This window comes from Podarcis pityusensis (genome assembly GCF_964106645.2).
Source record: "Podarcis pityusensis genome assembly, chromosome: 4".
Classification (NCBI taxonomy): Eukaryota; Metazoa; Chordata; class Lepidosauria; order Squamata; family Lacertidae; genus Podarcis; species Podarcis pityusensis.
Window position 1 is genome coordinate 14,657,164 of NC_138027.1, and position 20,336 is coordinate 14,677,499.

The following is a 20,336-nucleotide window of genomic DNA, read 5'->3' on the forward strand; positions in this document are numbered from 1 at the left end:
GGATCTGTTGTGATACAGGTGAACATTCAAACCGCAGGAGACGTGGAAAAGCATAATGTGTACAGAGGTATTCAGTCTCGTGGAGCGCAGAATAAACAGAGTATTGGAGTGAGTGTCTGCATATATAACAGGTGTGATCTGTTCCCTACAAACTATATGCAGGAGGGGGATCCCTCATGGACCTTGCAGAACCTTTTCCCTCAGCTATTAATCCTGCAACAATTTTGCTCAAAGCCTTTCCGTTTCAAAATCGCTTTATTTATTTGCCAGTGCAGAGTAGCATTTTGCTTCCAATACATTTCCCGCCCCCCCTCAGCCTGATCAATCTAGTGCCCCTTTCTAGGGCTTGCTGCCCTGAGGTGGAGAAACTTCAAATAATGCACAGATTGATCTTAAAGCCAGCCATATAAGCCACCCTATGCGTCTCTAATCGCCTTCAGCTAATTCAGGCCCTCTGTAAAGATGAACGGCCAACTCCTAAGGTATTTTGGCTTTCGTGCTAGAGCGTATTTCGTTTTGTTTCTTTTCCTTTCTAGAGTTTTAAATAGTTATAAATTACACACACACACAAATGCACAGACGAAAGACTTTGGCTACTCTTTGGTATGCGACGTCAGGCTAACACCGCCGCTCGTTTTCGAAGTCTTTTCAATTGCACTCAGGCCTTCCAAACAGTCCCTATTAAGCCCCGGGGGCTTTCAGCTGAAGGACTCTTTGTTGTATTCAAACCTCGTCCCATAGGGGTTGCTGCTGTTGCTCAGTTTGTGGAGGGCTTTCGAGATTCCACTGGGTCCGCAACAGAAAACGCCAACCGTCTTCCTGTGGAGATCAAAAACAGGGTCACCCAACTCATCCATGATAGCTCAATACATTTGTATGCCTGAAGCAGAGCCCAGATTCCCTCTCCTCCCCCAGCTTGAAGACCTTAAAAAAGAGGTCAGGAACCATTTTGGCCCAGAGTGGTCCAGATCCTGATCTCCTCACACCATTGGCCAACTTTGACAGGTGGGTTTTGCTTGACAAAACTAATTTCATTGGCTTGTATCCAATGTAGTGCTAGATAACTCCTTCCATCAGAGCAAGGATTTCCACTTGCACAAATTATTATGATGATTATGAGTGAAATGGATCTTGCCCATCTCCTCCTCCTGTGTGCCCCCTAAATCTGTTTTGGGTTCCCCCCAACCAGCCCTCCAGAGCAGAGATTTAAGAAGGCATGGGGCACATGGTGGGAGAGGTATAAATACATTATTATTATTTTTACAGTCATACCTTGGGAGTCTAACGGAATCCGTTCCAGATGTCCGTTTGACTTCCAAAACATTCGGAAACCAAAGCACGGCTTCTGTTTGGCTGCAGTAAACTCCTGCAGCCAATTCGAAGCTGTGGAAGCCCCATCGGATGTTCGGCTTCTAAAAGAATGTTCAAAAACCGGAACATTCACTTCCAGGTTTTGATTGTTTGGGAGCCAAGGCATTTGAGATCCAAAGTACGACTGTATTTTATTTTATTTTATAAAAAATCTGATTCCCTTTTCTGCACTGTTCCCTTCCCTGTCATCTCTTTTGCGGTGCAGTGATCAGGACCGTCCCCACTATTCCAAGTGATAGGCCCAACTTTATTTTCTTCTTTCCTAACAATCTCTAGCATGAAATCCACCTTTCTCACAGGTACTGCATACTGAATCAAAGTTTTCACTGAGTTATCCCACCGCAGCCCCCAAATCTCTTATCTCAGCTCAGAAGGTTTGTTTTTAAGACGAGAGCAGGTGGCTTTCACACTTCACCAAACCTGTCCAGACAGACCTCTATGGGGCCAATGGCAGGATGCACAAATTCGCTGGCATCTGTCCATCTTCGTAAGGCACGAGGCTTTCAGCCACCCAAGGGGAGGCTGTAATTAGTTTAATTGGTCTGGTGCCCGAAGAAGCTGATCCCGGATTGACAGGGCCCACCAAGGGTCTCCCACCTATAATCTCCCGTGGGAAAGTCACAATTAACCATTCTTTCAACACTGCCAGGGCCACTTCATATGTGACGACCCAGATATTTATGATGCCAGATGTTCTAATCACTTCCCAGGCATTAATGTAATTTTTCAAAGAAGACTAAAAAAAACAAAAAACTCACCGACATCCTATTTTGCAAATTAATTCTACCCAAAGTTGCAGACTGATTAGTGAGCTTTGGAATCACAGTTTGTGTTTCTTTCTGTTGTTATATTTTGCTGAATGCTTCAATAAAGGTGGTTGGCTTTTGTTTTGTTTTTAAAGGTTTGGAAGCACCTTATAGCTCTTGTTCTTTGCCAAAGTTCTGAGTTGTCCTATATCAACATTATTCAGCCATCTGAGAGACCCTAGAGGGGTTTATCAATCATCCCCTCTTCCCAGGGAACTCTGAGAATTGTAGCTCTCCAAAGGAAATAGGGTTCTCACTGTTGACACGCAGAGGGCAGGGAGGCCAGCTGGCTAGCCCCAGCTGGGCCGTCTCCTTCCAGCCATCCCGCTAAGAAGACCATCGGCCTCTGCTCCGATGTAAATTAGAGACCCGGGCTTCAAACCCAGGGCACACTATCAGCAGATCTCACTGCGCACACAGAATAGGCCTGAGGCTTGTCAAAGCATACTACAACTACTGATTTATCAATCATAAATCAGGACAAAGAAACATGTCTCTCTCTTCGTCTTTTCAGAGAGAACAGGAAAAGCAAAAGCTATAAACACAATGGAAGTTCCCAGCAAACTGTGCTGGAATGTAAACAGACATGTGACGCAACAGTTCCACACGTCTGCTCATTGAGGTGGAATAGAAATCTCAACACTCACAGCAACTCTCTGTGTCCTGAACAAGCTACAGCTCCCAGAATGCTCTGAGGGAAGTAGCAGCTGATTAAAGTGGTACCACAGTGATTTAAATGTGAGTGTGGCCTAGCTCCATAGTGACTGGCAATGGCTCTCCACACCTTCAGACCGTTATCACTACTAGCCTAATCTACAGATGGCAGGGATTAAATGAAAGATCTTCTACACACAAAGCAGACACTATGGCTCTACAACAATTGTTGCTTTGAGATTCTTCCTGTCGTGATAGCTGCCCCATAACAACATCGTACCAATGAAGTTCAAGTATATCAACTTAGGTGCTATCTACTAAACAAGACTCTTGGTTCATCTAATCCAAAATTGTCTCCTCTGATTAGCAGCCAGGGATGGGGGAGGAAGCTGATTCAGCCCGCATTTGAAGGAGAATCTATCAGTTTTGTGTTTTCCGAAACAACACGTGAATCGAAGCACAACTATCCTTTGAAATTCACTCTTGCCCAAATTTCACAACCAAGTTCTCCAACCAGACAACGTTCACAAAAATACCTGCGTCAGGAGAAAGATAGTAGTAAAATAACACCAAAAAATGCATTATATGTGTACTTTAGCCAAATCCGTGTATGAACATGTGTTTGTTGGGCAAAATCTGTGCTAAAAAGAGATGAATGCTCGTGAGGATTTTTTTTAAAAAAATAATAATAATCACAAATTGCTGCAGGAAATGCAGATTACTGAATTAAGAGTGAAATAATGAGGAACTGAGATTAACAGACCCGTCCATCCCAATGGTCAGGCAAGGCCTTTCCTTCCTAGCAGCCCATGCTCCTATTATCTTGAAAAGCAAAACTGTGCCTTGGACATTCTGCATGCAATGCATCCAATATACTAATAAGCCAACTCATTCTCCAAGGGCTGTTCCTTAGATAACCCAAATGTTGCTACTGACACACAAGAGAGAGGTCTTTCCAGGCTCGTGGGAACCCCACGGTTTGCAGCGGTACCTTGAATGTTAAAAGTGCTTGCTAGCTTGTCGCCAGTAGATGGCACACTTTTTCTCAGCATTGTTCAAATGAAGAACGAAGATGTAAACCCCTGCTAAAATCATGAAGGCATCAGAAGGAAAAGGCTGTGAAACTTTGTACCGCATTCCATTTGCTGGTTCTAACGGAGTCGCCAGATTCTTCGTTCCCTGTGATGCAATGTGGCAAGAATTTATCCCAAGGGAGCTGTGGACAGGGATCTGTTGTACAATGAGCTAGCTGGGTTCTTAGAGGTGCCTGAACTGCTGTCCCTACATCCTTAAAAGTGTTACATTTTTGTGCCGACGAAAGAGACAACAAGAGGTGTACATCATGGAGGAGATGAAATCCTCTGGTGAAATTGATTGGTAGCGGATTCAGGGCAGGCAAAACAAATCACCTCTTAAAACACTGCACAATGGACCTGTGGAACTCCTTGCCACAAGATGGGATGGTGGCCAATAGCTTAGGTGGCTTTTAAAGGGGACTGGGCAAATCCACTGAGATGGGAAGGGGTCAAGTGGCTTTTAGCTGACTCCAGGTTCAGAAGAAGGATGCAGTTGAGCCCTAGTTACTATGAGGTCAACAGCAGAGAAAGGCATTAACAGTGGGCATCCCAGAACCATCTTTTTTTGCCATTGTTTGCAACAAAGCACTGTCTGAGCTTAGTCTTTGCTCTGGCCCCCCAGGGCTGCTCTTATATTCCCATGCAGGGTCTATGTGTGCTTCTAGGAACAGACAATTTAGCAGCCCTCTGTCATTGCTGTTCTAAGCTGGAAGTGGGAGACCAACTCTTCTTCCAGACTTCTAGAGTGCCAATAACATCAGAGGCAGCCATGATGCCCTTAATAATAATAATAATAATAATAATTTACCATTTATACCCCACTCATCTGGCTAAGTTTCCCCAGCCACTCTCGGTGGCTACCAATCGAGTGTTAAAAACAATACAGCATTAAATATTAAAAACTTCCCTAAACAGGGCTGCCTTCAGATGTCTTTTAAAGATAGGATAGCTGCTTATTTCTTTCACATCTGAAGGGAGGGTGTTCCACAGGGTGGACGCCACTACCGAAAAGGCCCTCTGTCTAGTTCCCTCACTTCTTGCAATGAGGGAACCGCAAGAAGGCCCTCGGCGCTGGATCTGTGTCCGGGCTGAACGATGGGGGTGGAGACGCTCCTTCAGGTATATAGGACCAAGGCCGTTTAGGGCTTTAAAGGCCATACATTCTGGACTAAAAAAAAGTCCCATCAGCCCCAGCCAGCATGGCCGTCGGTGAGGTCACGTGGGAGCTCTAGTCCACAGGATGCTACTCTGTTGCATACAGGTAAGCAGCCCCTTTTTCTACAGCCCTAAATGTTGAAGGTGGATGATTTCCATTGAGACCATGGTGTGGGGTGCAAGGCTTTCAATATGGCACCCGTCCCTTGCTACAATCTCAATCCTTACTGCCCACCTGCCCAACTCAGAAGGAGGAGAGGGAAAGACAGGGATCGTGTTATTTGGAAAGGAAAGTGTTAAAGCAGTTGATTCCTAGAGAGCAGAGATGGGCTGCAGAGAAAGTGCTAGTACAAGCTATACAGGTCACAAAGGGCCAAACAACCTACTGAACAGCTGTGCAAGGGAACATTTGCCCTTAGAGAATTGTGCCGCTGTTCCATTGTATTGAAACAAGTTGGATTTCCTAAGTTTTAGGGGCAGGAAGGGAAGCTGAACAGTAAGAAGACGGAAGGGAGGGCATTTTGACCACAGCACCATGCAGATACGCTGTAAAAGTGAGTGATCAAAATGGCTTTTCTACAGTAAAAACTCACTTTAGAAGCAGCGGCTATCTTCAGAATTCTCAGAATTTTCATTAAGGCAAAAGTATTTCTTGAAAAGAAAAATAGCACTTTTTCTTTCTTTCTTCGGTATATTATTATTATTATTATTATTATTATTATTATTATTATTCCACCCTTCATCATTAAGATCTCAGGGCACTTCACAGAATAAAGTACAGGATAAAAACAAGTAAATAATTATAAAACAAAACAGCAAAACAATATCCCCCCTTCACACAGACACACTTAAAAGGCTGTAGAATATTAACCAGCCAAAGACCTGGTTGAAGAGGAATCTCTTTGCCTGGTGCCTAAAAATATATAAGGAAGGTGCCAGATGATCTTCACCTGGGGAGAGCATTCCACAATCAGGGTGCCACCACAGAGAAGGCCCGTTCTTCTGTTGCCACCCTCCACACCTCTCATGGAGGAGGCATACAAAGAAGGGCCTCAGATTAGGAATGCAGAGTCCAAGGGGGTTTATATGGGGAGAAGGGACGCAGGTGGCGCTGTGGTGTAAACCACTAAGCCTCTTGGGCTTGCTGATCGGAAGGTCGGTGGTTCAAATCCCTGGGACAGGGTGAGCTCCTGTTGTTCTGTCCCAGCTCCTGCCGACCTAGCAGTTTGAAAGCATGCCAGTGCAAGTAGATAAATAGGTACCACTGCAGCAGGAAGGTAAACGGCGTTTCCGTGTGCTCTGGCACTCATTACGGTCCTTCGTGTGCCAGTAGCGGTTTAGTCGTGCTGGCCACTAGACCCGGAAAGCTGTCTGTAGAGAAATACCGGCTCCCTCGGCCTGAAAGGGAGATGAGCGCCACAATCCCATAGTCGCCTTTGACTGGACTTAACTGTCCAGGGGTCATTTACCTTTTACTTTTTATAAGGGGAGAGGCAGTCCTTGAGGTATTGCAGTCCTGAGCTGTTAAAACAGAGGACAGCACTGTTTGCCAGGGAAAATATGGCCAGATCGCTTAGCAGTCCTCCGGTGCAAGCCCTACTGAAATCAATGGGAGCCTTGTGCAGGGGATATTCCCTGTGCAATGCACCCTAAAATGATTTGGGACAAACCATCTGGCAGCGCAGAACCAATCTATATTGCCAGACAAGGCATTTCAATATGGAAGAATGGAGCAAGACACCAAATCTCTGTGCATGTTATGAAAATGTATAAAGCTCCCACCGTCCCCAGCAGTTCTCCGGAAGACGAACTGTTCCGATTGTGGAAACTGACAGTCCTTTTGTTAAGGCCCCATTTCTCAGATGCGACAGATTTGATAACGCCAAACCATCAGGCGCTTGGGCGCATTAAGTCATTTCCATACAAATACAGTTTATTAAACTTGCCCAATTCCCTTTCTCCGAGATACTGCGGGAGCCGGGTTAGGAATCTCACTTACTGTCGGTTGCACTTGGCGATTTCGTTAAACAGGAGTTTCCAGCGAGGCCGACCAATCAAAAGCCGGCGGTTCAGCACTTGGTATTTCTCGCCAATTATTTTCTGCAAGAAACAAGACACCCCCTTTGGTGCGCCTTGCATGACGGCTGCAAATCAATCACCGGCCACTTTGCACATCAGCCTTGTGCATATAAGAGCGGCCTGGTAGGCAGCTCGATCCATTGCAAGCGCCTGCGCTGGCATGGCTGGATTTGCAAGTGTGCATCTGTGCATGCGAAAGGATTGCTATGGGAAGTCTACAGGGTACCAGCGCCCCTGTGCCCTGGCAGGGCCTACTGCAGAAACCTGCCCTGGGACCCACCCTCTAACAGCCTCTGGCCCCATAATGGAATAAGAATCTAACACTTTTATGAATTTCAATAGGGACAAATATAAGGTTCGACACTCAGGCAGGAAGAACCAGTTGCACAGTTATAAGATGGGGGACACCTGGCTTGCCAGAAATGTGGTGTTAGTGATGGGTTGGGCTGGGAAATCTCATCTCCCCAGTAGCAACGGATTATCCACAGTGCTCTAGCCCCGTTGCAAGAGCCTCTTTTATGACCAGCTTACTTTCCAGTTGTCTCCCCAAGGCCCCTCTGCAGCTGGGCATACCTGCATCCCATCTGTTCGACTGAGGTAAAGTTGAATGTTTACAAAGTCTGGTCGATTTTCTTGCCAGAGCTGAAACAGGAAGAAAAAGGAGTAAAGTGTTTGTGCGGAGGGGAGACATTAAGTGAACTTGCGCATTTCCTCTTAAGCAGAAACAAAGATTCTCTTGCCAAATCCCCTGACAGAGACAAATATTTAACCCATCATGTCTCTGTGCCACATACTGGGTGGTATTCAGCTAAGCTGGGCCAAAATGCCCTTGGACATTAAAGGTAAAGGGACCCCTGACCATTAGGTCCAGTCACGGACGACTCTGGGGTTGCGGCGCTCATCTCGCTTTACTGGCCAAGGGAGCCGGCGTACAGCTTCCGGATCATGTGGCCAGCATGACTAAGCCGCTTCTGGCAAACCAGAGCAGTGCACGGAAATGCCGTTTACCTTCCCGCCAGAGCGGTACCTATTTATCTACTTGCACTTTGACTTGCTTTTGAACTGCTAGGTTGGCAGGAGCTGGGACCGAACAACGGGAGCTCACCCCGTCTCAGGGATTCGAACTGCCGACCTTCTGATCGGCAAGTCCTAGGCTCAGTGGTTTAACCCACAGCGCCACCCGCATCCCAGTTTAAGTTTAAATTAAAAGATTCATTGAAATCTCATAAATGATAATGATGAATATGATGATAAGGATAATGACAGTACAGTGGTAGCTCAGTTTTCGAATGTCTCAGAAGCCAAACATTTCGAAAGCCGAACGCCGAAAACCTGGAAGTAAATGCTTCCATTTTCGAACACGCCTCAGAAGTTGAACGGCTTACACAGAGTCTCCCCCCGCCCCATTTTCTCCATTGCCTTTGCAGCCAGCCCTTTGTGCCTCAGTTTTCGAACGGTTTGGAAGTCGAATGGTCTTCCAGAATGGATTTCGTTCGAAAACCAAGGTACCACTGTATTTTTTGTCCAAGTGTGTATGTGTGCATACACACATGCATGAACACACCCCCTGTGCATATGTGTATGTGTACACAGGAACTAAGCATGTTATGCATGTTGCTGTGTACACACACACACTGCAAACCACCAGTGTCTGCATAGCTTTTTAAAATACATGCTTAATTGCCAAGTCTCACCTAAATTCAATACCCGACACGCAACAGGCTATCCCAAGAACAAGTGGGCTTTCAAAGACAGGCCTGATGTTTCCTTCAAAACCAAGCCCAGGGAAATATTTTTTATTCCTCTTACCTTGTTATGCAGCTCGCAAAGCAGATCAGCAAACCAGCGGAACGACGCAATGTCCCTGCACACCCATACGAAGTAAAGCCTTCTGAGCTTGTAGTGTTCCCAGCCGTCACTTTTATGCAAAGGCCACGTTTCAGGGAGGAAGGAAGAAATTGCTATTTCAGAAAGGTGCACCAGCTTTGAGAGGCATTGTGTTTATGGCACACAGGTTGAGTTGCTGCAGTTCAACAAGAGGATGGGCAGAATTAATATGGACCGCTCTGCATCTCGAATGGGACTTCCATTCCTATGGTGTGGGGTTGTATGACTCACCTGTGCATGAAGGAGACAGAGGCTATCTATTGCAATGTTATGGGAAGCAGCCACTGATGATGAGGTTCGCTGCCAAGGAAGGGCAGACCGGAAACCGCAAACCAGTTGGGGTCTTGAGAGTGGCAGAACCAAAGCAGATGCAACAACAGTTGTGCATGACCACCCCATGTTCTCCTCCTCTCTTCCCTTTCCTCCATCCCCCTCTCTTTCACACTCTCTTTAAACTCGGGAGGTACCCATTGGCCATCAACTTGGATGGCTTTAAAAGAGGACAAACTGATGGAGGGAGAGGACTGTTGATGGCTGTTCTCTGCCCTTCACAGCAATGTTTCTGAATACCACATGCCAGAAACCACAGGAGGGGAGAGTTTACAGGCTTTGATTCGACTTAGGGGAGAGGGAGTACCTCTGCTGAGGGAAATGTCGTGCTGCGAAAAGTGAGGTTACAGGGAACCAGGCGGAGGGCCTTCTTGGTGGTGGCGCCTGCCCTGTGGAACGCCCTCCCACCAGATGTCAAGGAAATAAACAACTACCTGACTTTTAGAAGACATCTGAAGGCAGCCCTATTTAGGGAAGTTTTTAATGTTTGTTGTTTTATTGCATTTTTAATATTCTGTTGGGAGCTGCCCAGAGTGGCTGGGGAAACCCAGCCAGCAGATGGGCAGGGTTTAAATAATAAATTATTATTATTATTATTATTATTATTATTATTATTATTATTACTACTACTACTACTACTCCTTCTGTGGCCGTTTGTTCACCTTTGGTCCCCACCCTGCACTCAGCTCTCACCTGTGGCTCCTTTGCACCCGTAGCCTTCTGCACGGCCCCTCCTGAAAAGCCCTGTTTGGTTTATTTTTTTAAAAAACCCAAACTCATAGTTTTAACATTCTAGGGACAATCCCGTTGTTAGGGGACGTATCTAGGGGGAAAATTCTAGTAACTCTTGCAGCAGGTGGGAGAGAGGAAGGCTTTAGTGCAATGAGGCTTACATACAGCAGGGTGTTGAGGATCGACGCAAACGGAGTCACCCCGATGCCTCCAGCCACACAGAGGCTAACCTCGTAATGGAAGCACTCCTCAAAAGGACTTCCGAAGGGACCGTCCACATACAGCCTGCAGAAGGATGAGAAAAACACGGTTTTGAAAATTAACACCATCATCATCCTGTTCAAAAGAGATCATAATATGTCTTAGGGAAACATATCTGGCACCAATACTGTCAGTTTTTAGGCGCCAGGCGAAGGCATTTGTGTTTGCCCAGGTTTGGGGTTTTTAGAATTCATTGCACTATGATTGGTGATCCATATTTGGTGGTCGTCTTTTGTGGGGTGGGATAGGATCCCCCCATTTAATTCCTGCTTTGGTTGGATGAGCTCCTTTAGAGATTTCTATGTTTATTCTATGTACCTGGTTTTATAAAAGGCTGGAGAGCTGGTTGATATTTTACAACTTTGAGACTTTTTTGGGGAGGAGAAAGCAATGAATGAACACAATAAACAGCAGTGACAAGGGTACATTCCAATTATAGTGTGGTTTAAATGAAATCTTTTCTAACACCTTGTGTCCAGAGCGGTTTGACAATCAATCCCTCTCCCCAGGGAACTCTGGGAATTGTAGTTCTGGGAGTTGAATAGGAAGCTCTGCATTGCTCTCAACACCCTTAAGAAACCAGACCTCCCAGAATTCTTTGGGGGGGAAGCCATGACTGTTTATAAAGTGGCATGATATTTCTTTAAATGCACAGCACGAATGCGGCCTCAGTGAGACCCGAGCCTCTTCTCTTCTGTCACATGCTTTGGGAACCTTTAAGAAAAGCAGCAGCTACCAGCCAATACCCTACCTGCCTGGCCACTGTCTCACCAAAATGATACATAACATGGAGGATGTATGGGTGTGAGCTAAGAAAATCTCTGCTCCATCTCCAACATTGTGACAGATGATGCTTTCAGGATGGGAAAGGTCTGCTATGAAGGTAGAAGGTGGGTAGTTATTTTTTGACACCCAGTAGGTTCTGTAGGCTTCCTGCATCACTTCCACCAAAGCATGATTGTCTCGTTATTCCTATTTTACTTTTACTTCTGCTGGCTTCAGCTTTACTACAAACTAATGGAGTGTACAAATTGTTTCCTTTGAACGTCTTCTTTCAAGGCAAAGGAGAGCCTGCAGAACTTTCTACTCATTGGTAGGTTTTCCTTCTTTTATAGATCTCAGCGACTTTAAGGTATGATGTCTAACTTATAGCGAAGAGACCTGCATAAAACCCACTTGAATCAATTTGCTTCAGACTTTATTTTCATATGCATGGGTGAATTATATTTTACTGCTCTTTTTTAAAAAAAAAGATGTTTATTTCTTTTCTCCAGGGAAGAAGCAGTCTCAGAGGCAAAGGTAGCAAAGTCCTCATCCGGGGTGAAAAACGCACCCTTTTCGCCCAAGGAGTTTATAATCTCCTTTTATTTCTTTTGGACAGAATTGGGTCTGTTTGTAAGATGTTCTGCTTGCTTTTTAATTTGCAAGAGGAAAATAAGGACTTCAGAAATCAGTCGTCAGGACTAAAAAGAAAAGCAAAAAGCTCTTTAGGGATTTCTCTCTTTTTGTTTGTTCCCTGTAGAGATAAATAAATGTGTAACACCACTGCATTTATAGCAGGGTTGAAGAGCCTGTGGCCCCCTAGGTGTTGGTGAAAAGGGCTGGTTTTCAACATTGTGTGATATATCAACAGCTATACTTCGTGATATACCGATATATCACAATATCTAAAATAAGAATGGAGCTATGTTGAGGCATTGGCTGGCTTCATGGTTGTTCATTATGATTTTTGCGCGCGCGCGCGCACACACACACACACACACATATGATTCACCATATATGCCAGGTCAAAAAAATATGAAACTGATATCACAATAAGGGCTTCAAACCGTTTTTGGACGATATATCGTTCAGTCCTAACACATGTCATGATTCATGATATATTGCAATATATTACTTTAAACCATGGGTAGGCAAACTATGGCTTGTGGTCGGATCTGGCCCAATCGCCTTCTCAATCCGGCCCGCAGATGGTCCGGGAATCAGCGTGTTTTCACATGAGTAGAATGTGCCCTTTTTTATAAAATGCATCTCTGGGTTATTTGTGGGGCCTGCCTGGTGTTTTTACATGAGTAGAATGTGTCCTTTTATTTAAAATGCATCTTTGAGTTATTTGTGGGGCATAGGAATTTGTTCATATTTTTTTCCTTCAAAATATAGTTGTCCCCCCCACAAGGTCTGAGGGACAGTAGACTGGCCCCCTGCTGAAAAAGTCTGCTGACCCCTGCTTTAAACAGCCATGTCTTTCCGCAAAGTATCTTGGGATTGGTTGTTTCTTAAGGGTTCCCAGAGTTGCGAGGAGATCTCTATTGCCCTCCCTCTTCAAAGGGAACTCTGGAAGCTGTAGATTTGTGTAGGGAATAGGGGTCAACCATGAGCTGTCAGCACTCTTAGCAAACTACAGTTCCCAGAGTTCTTTGGAAGGAAGCCACGGCTGTTTAAAGTGGTATGGGCCACTTTAGACCCTTCCCTACTTCTGTTGCCAGTATTTGCTGCACTATTCAACCGCCTTCCTCCAAAATAAATTGGGAGATGTTTGGCATTAGCCAAACGTCAGCGCTGCTTCCGTTGCTTCTGAGATCCACAACCCAAAGTTCAAGGCTCCATTAGCCTGAGGATGCTTTGTCCCGTACATTTCATTTTCTAACAAGCCAAGGTCAGCCCAGAGGCCAGCTTGCAATGATTACTGCTCGGGTGAAGGATGATTCCTTCCTCCAGCTCCACAGAAAGCCAGGCAGACTTTTTCTTCTCCTTCTTTACTTGGAGATATTGTAGCTGGTGACCTAAGCTTCAGGTCGGCTGCTATTGCGCCACAAACTGGGCCTCGCTGTGTGCCTGGAGGCAGAAGACTGTGCCTGAGTAGACTGTTTGTTTTATCTCGTCACTGAGCAAAAGACTCAGGTCGGCAATTAGTGTAGAGTTCAAGCCACCCTGTCGAAGGCAGAGAAGGAGAGGAGCTGGAAAAGGCCACCGCTAAGTGGTCAGGGTTGCAGAGCGCTGTCTGTAAGAGGCCAAGCTAAGACAGGCCTGACAACTTGAAGCCCACTAGCCATTTCATGAAGGCCTATTCAAGGGCTTGGAAGATCTTCCAGCTTTTGCTGCCTGGCAAGAAGGACAGATGAAGGTGGTGAGAACCTGGATGCCCTGGCTGGCCATAATGAATGGGCAACAGGCCATGCTTAGAATCATAGAACTGTCAAGTTGGAAGGGAACCCAAGGGCCATCTAGTTCAAGCCCCTGCAATTGTGCTGGTCCCGGGGGGTTACCATGCAGCATGGTCCGAGTCCAGTCTGAGGTCGAGGGTGTGGTATGGGGGCTGTCCGTCAAGGCTGAAGCTGGGTCCAAGGCAGGGAGTCGGATGAGGTCAGTAACTCTGGCAGAAGAGCAGTACAGGGTGCCGGCAGGAACAGGTTACCAATAATGTTGCTCCCGCAACCTGGGACTGGGCTGGCTGGCTTTTATCTGCCCTGAGGCATAGGGTGGCCCCGGTCCACAGGTGACTCACCTCTCCTGGCCTGGAGGCGAGCACTCCTCCTGCGAGAACTTAGTTCCCTCCGCCTCTCTGCCCTGAGCCTCTGCAGCTCAGGAGAGACTGGAGGGTTACTGGACCCAGAGGCAACCTCACCTTCCCCTGACGGGGCTGAGAGTGGAGCACCTGCAGGCAATGGGTCCTTGATCACCTCCAGAGCAGATTCAGCTGGTGTCTGCTCCTGAGGATCTGGCACAGGTGAGGGCCCTTCAGGTTCAAGCCCCAGCCCTGGCTCAGCCAGTCCTGGAGGCGGGGACTCCTGTGCAGGCTGGGATTCCTCAGGTTCAGCCTCTGAATCAGATTCCCAGGCCATCACACCAATGCAGGAATCGCAGCTAAGGCATCCATGACAGATGACCATCCAACCTCTGCTTCAAAACCTCCAAGGAAGAAGAGTCCATAACCTGTTCCACTGTCGAACATCTCTTAATGTCAGAACGTTCTTCCTGATGTTTCGTCAGAATCTCCTTTCCTGTACCTTGAAGCCATTGGTTTGAGTCCTACCCCCCCAGAGCAGGAGATCACAAGTTGTGAGGACTACTTTAACAGCAGGTTCTGGAGGTTACAGCAAGAGTGTGCACCAGCAACGACAGAGTCTGAACCTGAGAACATAAGGAGAGGCTGCCAGAACAGGTCAACAACCCATCTGGTCCAGCATCCTTTTCACACAGTGGCCAACCAGATGCCTGTGTGAGCCAGTGTGGTGTAGTGGTTAAGAGCGGTAGACTCGTAATCTGGTGAACTAGGTTCGCTTCCCCGCTCCTCCACATGCAGCTGCTGGGTGACCTTGGGCTAGTCACACTTCTCTGAAGCCTCTCAGCCTCACTCACCTCACAGAGTGTTTGTTGTGGGGGAGGAAGGGAAAGGAGAATGTTAGCCGCTTTGAGACTTCTTTGGGTAGTGATAAAGCAGGATATCAAATCCAAACTCCTCCTTCTCCTCCTGTGGGAAACCTGCAAGCAGTATTCGAGTGCAACAGAGCTCTCCCCTACTGTGGCTCCCAAAAACCGAAATTCAGTAGCATTGTTGCCTCCAACTATGGTGGCAGAGCACAGTCTAGTACCTAGCTCTGTCGTCCATGAATTTACCTAATTTTCTTTTGAAGCCATCTAGGTGGGTGGCCATCACTACCTCCTGTGGGCACGAGTTGCATAGTTTAAGGACTTCCTTTGATATGTTCTGAATCCTCCAACATTTAGCTTCATTGGATGTCCACAGGTTGGAGTGTAATGAGAGAGGAGGAAAAGCAAAGGAGCCCATGGAAGCCTTTTCCCCACTCTTCCCCATAACATTAGAAAATGGTCCTCAGCTTCATGGAGCAGACACATAGGAAGCTCAGGTCATTGGTCTATCAAGGTGAGTACTGTTTACACAGGCTGACAGGGACTCTTCAGAGTTTCCTCCAGCCCTACATAGTGATGCCAGGGATTGATTTAGGGACCTTCTGTTTGCAGAGCAGATGGTCTATCATTCAGCTGAGGTCTTTGTGCATACATTTTGGCTCAAGGTACTCTGTAAATGCGATGTCCTTAGATGGCACCAAGAAAGAAAGGGAAAGAGAGAGAAGAAGAGAGAGAAGAGAGAGAAGAGAGAGAAGGAAAGAGAAAAAAGAAGGAAGGAAAGAAGGAAGGAAGGAAGGAAGGAAGGAAGGAAGGAGAAAGAGAGAGAAGAAGAGAGAGAAGAGAGAGAAGAAGAGAGAGAAGAGAGAGAAGAAGAGAGAGAAGGAAGGAAGTAAAGAGAAAAAAGAAGGAAGGAAGGAAGGAAAGAGAAGAAGAAGAGAGAGAGAGAAGAGAGAAGGAAGGAAGGAAAGAGAAAAGAAGGAAGGAAGGAAGGAAGGAAGGAAGGAAGGAAGGAAGGAAGGAAGGAAGAAAAGGAAGGAAGGAAAAAGCAAAAGAAAGATAAAGAGAGAGAATAAGAAAGAAGAGAGAGAAGAAGAGAAGGAAGGAAGGAAGGTTGTACTCTGTGCTATACGGCATACTTCAATTTTCTTCTTTTTTTAAAAGTAGCAGCCCAAAATAAAAATATTGGGAGGAAATCCCACTCAATTCTGTATTGCTACCAACAGGCCTATAGCCTGACACCTCACTCTACTGATACCCACAATGCAAAAACAATGCAAAAACAGAACAGAACAAAACAAAAGCCTTTCATCCTGACAGCTTCTGCACTTTTTGGTCTCAGCACAAAGCAGCTCCAGCTAGCTGGTTAGACACCACTTGCAATAGCTTTGGCACCTAATTTCATTGGCTGCTACTGCTGTTCTGTGGCTGCTAGCCACATTCCCCAGCTGCTAGCTGCCCAGCTATTCTGCAGCACACCGGACTTTTGCTTTGGGGACAGAACAACTAGGTTGCTGGAAGATGCCATCAATGCTTGAGCTCTGGAGTGAATTGGAGAAGCAGGAGGGTAACAAAGGGCTGTGCAAATTCATATTACACACATTGCATCTTTCCTTGCTTGCATCCTTCACTGCTTTTCCTCTAGAAGGCCCCCTGTCACTCAGTGGTAGGGCAAGCAAAATGTCCCACATTCAACCCTTGGCTTCTCTGGAGAGGGCAGAGAGAGACCGCTGCCTGAAACCCTGGAAAGTTACTGCCAGTCAAGTCAGTGTTGACAGAACTGAGCTAGAGCTATTTTAATAAATAGGGGTCTTAGTAGACCACAATCTGAACATGAGTCAATAGTATGACGCAGCAGCAAAAAAAGCTAATGCTATTCTAGGATGCATCAACAAAACTATAATGTCCAGAACAAGGAAAATAATAGTCCCATTCTATTCTGCCTTGGCCAGACCACACCAGGCATAAAGGAAAAGGGACCCCTGACCATTAGGTCCAGTCGTGGCCGACTCTGGGGTTGCGGCGCTCATTTCGCTTTATTGGCCGAGGGAGCCAGCATACAGCTTCTGGGTCATGTGGCCAGCATGACTAAGCCATTTCTGGTGAATCAGAGCAGCGCATGGAAACGCTGTTTACCTTCCCGCCGGAGCGGTACCTATTTATCTACTTGCACTTTGACGTGCTTTCAAACTGCTAGTTTGGCAGGAGAAGGGACCGAGCAACGGGAGCTCACCCCGTCGCGGGGATTCGAACCGCTGACCTTCTGATCGGCAAGTCCTAGGCTCAGTGGTTTAACCCACAGAGCCACCAGGCATACTGTGTCCAATTTTGGGCACCACAATTTAAGAAGGGTGTTGACAAGCTGGAACGTGTGCGGAGGAGGGCAACCAAGATGATCAAGGGTCTGGAAACCAAGTCTTATGAGGAAAGGTTGAAGGAGCTGTGGATATTTAGCCTGTAAAGAGGAGACTGATACGATAGCCATCTTCAAACATCTCAAGGGCTGTCACATGGAAGATGGAGCAAGCTTGTTTCCTCCTACTCTGGAGGGTAGGACCCCAAACCAACAGGAGATTCCGGCTGAACATCAGGAAGAACTTTCTGACAGCAAGAGCTGTTCGACAGTGGAACAGACTCCCTAGAGACTCTCCATCCCTGGAGAGTTTAAAGCAGATGTTGGATGGCCATCTGTCATGGATGCTTTAGTTGAGATTCCTGCAATGCAGGGGACTGGACAAGACGACCCTTAGGGTCTCTTATGACTGTGCAAGTCTATGACTCTATGATCCAACTGCCACTTCATCCTTCAGCCTTTCCCCAACCCCTGTCTGAGAGAACCACCATTTCAAAGCTTCAATCTAGAAGAGCTTGGTCTCTAAAAGTTGCAGCGTGCCCTGATCCATTTTTAAACAACCCACACCAAGATTCCTTTGAGGCCAAGAAGCCGATGCAACTGAGCACTGAGGTGGTCAATATTCCAGCAGCTCATGGCGGAATTCAAACAGAAAAGCTTCCCAGAGGAAAGCTGAGTGTGGAGATCAGGAAATGTCACGAGAATGCCAAATGAGGAGCGGCAGGGAGAGGGGAAGCCTGAAGGAGAGGCCTAAAAGTATTTCATTTGAATGCTCCTCAGAGAGGCGCTTGCAGCTTCTCATCTTGTGCCAGCTTTGCAGTATTATGGGGAAAAAACACACGAGAAAACACAGCATGAAAAACATGTCGCCGACAACGTACCTCACTGAGAAATGTTCATGAAAAGGACGGCTTGGAGCATTCTCACCCACAAGAAGATGCTGTAAAGCCAGGGCAGCTGAGATTGTGCCCTTCAGATTTGGCTGGACTAGAACTCCCAAAAGCCCCAGGAAACAGTGCCAATGTTCGGGGGGCACAAGACTCCAGTGATATCTGGGGACACCATATCGGCTTTCCCTACCAGGCTAGAAAACAGCCCTAAGCAGGTTTTCCAAATAAGCCTTACGCCCCAACCAGACCATGTCCCTTGTTTGCACTCAAAGGCCACCAGCGTTTTGTAATTTCTGCAATGCCTCTATTGTGTTGCAGTCCTGCACTGGCATTTCTGAAGAGAGACCACGTTTGCACAGAGAAGGGCAGCTGCATGAGGGATGGGAAACCTGGGGGGTTCTGGGAGCTCCTTGTTTTGTCAGTGGCAAGACTTAATTAATGGATGGGATTGAGTGGCACAGGAGGCAGTGGTGCCCACTGGCTGAGAGGGCTTGTGAAGGGAAGTCAGACAAATGTATGGGAGGATGGTGCTACCTGTGCCAATTAACCCTTCACCCGTTGCTGCTGCCACCTGTCCCAACTCACAGGCTGAGTGCCGAGTGAAATCAGAGATGTGGAGAGCTTCTTTCAGTTCTTTTATTTACATCAACAGACTGCACAGAGAGGCCATGAATTATGCTCCCTTCAGTCTCAAGATGTTGCTCAGAGTGCCTGTTCCACCCCAGTCCTGGCTCTGGCATAGCATCTGCTGCTGTTCATAGGTTTGCTGCCTAAGCACGGGAGCGATTCTGCAGGTGTAGTCAATGGTGCTGTATCCTTTACCCTCTGCTCCACATAAAACAACGAACACATAATTCTCCAAGTCTAGTCCATGAGACTAGACCTCATTTAGTTGGAAAGATTGCACTAGACTTGGATGAGAGCATGCAGCTTGAAGAAGACGCACACATTTGTGCATAGCCAGGATGTCACAGAGATCTAGCTTTAACAAAAGTAGAGCAAGACTTCTCGTAGTCCGTAGCTAAACTGGCACCTCTATACGAATCGCTGAGCGTCAGAGTCTGACAGCTTGATAAATGAACATCTCCCTCTCCTTTTCGAAACCTTTTTTTTTACGGCTGATGTCAACACTTTCAGATTGCTCGCTGTATATTTGAAGTGCTCTTTTTTGGTGTTATTTTCAAAATGGCAGCTATCTCCGAAAAGAGAAAGGATATTGAGTCATGTCAGATCTGGTTTTCAATCTGTGTTCTCTGCTCAAAAAAAGAGAGGAGTTAGAAAAGAGGGGGAAAGAAAAGAAGAGGATGAAAAAACATTGATCTTAGGTGCAAAGACCAATGTCACATTGTAAGTGTCTGCACTGTACATTGAATGCAGTATCATACAACGTTAATCAGCTGCTCCCCAAAGAAACCTGGGAACTTTTTTATTAAATGTTTCCAGAGTGGTTGAACCATCCATCTCCACCACGAGAATGCTTAATGCCATCCAATCCATTAAAAACCCCCACTGCCCTTGGCAAAACAAGTAGCCCTGGCAGAGTATTGGGGGGGTACTTAAAAGGTAAAGGGACCCCTGACCGTTAGGTCCAGTCGCGGCCGACTCTGGGGTTGTGGTGCTCATCTCACTTTATTGGCCAAGGGAGCCGGCATATAGCTTCCAGGTCATGTGGCCAGCAAGACTAAGCCGCTTCTGGCGAACCAGAGCAGCGCACGGAAACACCATTTATCTTCCTGCCAGAGCAGTACCTATTTATCTACTTGCACTTCGTGCTTTCGAACTGCTAGGTTGGCAGGAGCAGGGACTGAGCAACGGGAGCTCACCCCATCACGGGGATTTGAACCTCCGACCTTCTGATCAGCAAGTCCTAGGCTCTGTGGTTTAACCCACCCACGTCCCAGGGGGGTACTTGCATACCCTTAAATTGTGGATCTCCCTCCCCACAGAGTTGTGTCTGGCACCTCCATTATTTTGGAGAATGCTGAGGACACACTTCAATTGTATGTTTTCAGGACCCACATTATTTCTGTGAGTGTCTTAAGCTGCTTTTGGTATTGTATACTAATACTTCCCTGGGACTTTAGAGTGAATGGCAGGTAATAAATTAAAAGCAACTTTCAGCTCAGCCTTAATTTTTAATTCAAACTCTGTTTTTCATAGGTTTCATAAATTTCTTCAATATTAGCATGTGTGTGTTTGTAATAGCAGGGGTAGGCAACCTAAGGACCATAGGCCATATGCGGCCCAATCACCTTCTCAATCCGGCCCATGGATGGTCTGGGAATCAGCGTGTTTTTACATGAGTAGAATGTGTCCTTTTATTTAAAATGCATCTCTGGGTTATTTGTGGGGCCTGCCTGGTGTTTTTACACGA

The 20,336-nt window shown here is 46.5% G+C and overlaps 1 protein-coding gene across 3 annotated transcripts in view; it reads right to left on the reverse strand.

Moving 5' to 3' along the window:
* Positions 1 to 236: 236 nt before the first annotated feature.
* The window catches only part of NOX4 (NADPH oxidase 4), a 93,353-nt gene continuing 73,253 nt past the window's right edge, over positions 237 to 20,336 (reverse strand). For 2 of the 3 annotated variants that reach the window (XM_081002150.1, XM_081002148.1), the window contains exons 14-18: positions 10,256 to 10,375; positions 8,951 to 9,059; positions 7,673 to 7,783; positions 7,062 to 7,162; positions 237 to 819 (exon numbers count right to left, since the gene is read on the reverse strand). In XM_081002150.1, coding sequence (XP_080858276.1) covers positions 699 to 819; positions 7,062 to 7,162; positions 7,673 to 7,783; positions 8,951 to 9,059; positions 10,256 to 10,375 — 562 coding nt within the window. In that variant the 3' untranslated portion in view covers positions 237 to 698. The remainder of the gene's footprint in view (positions 820 to 7,061; positions 7,163 to 7,672; positions 7,784 to 8,950; positions 9,060 to 10,255; positions 10,376 to 20,336) is intronic. The other variant, XM_081002149.1, reaches the window with a different exon arrangement.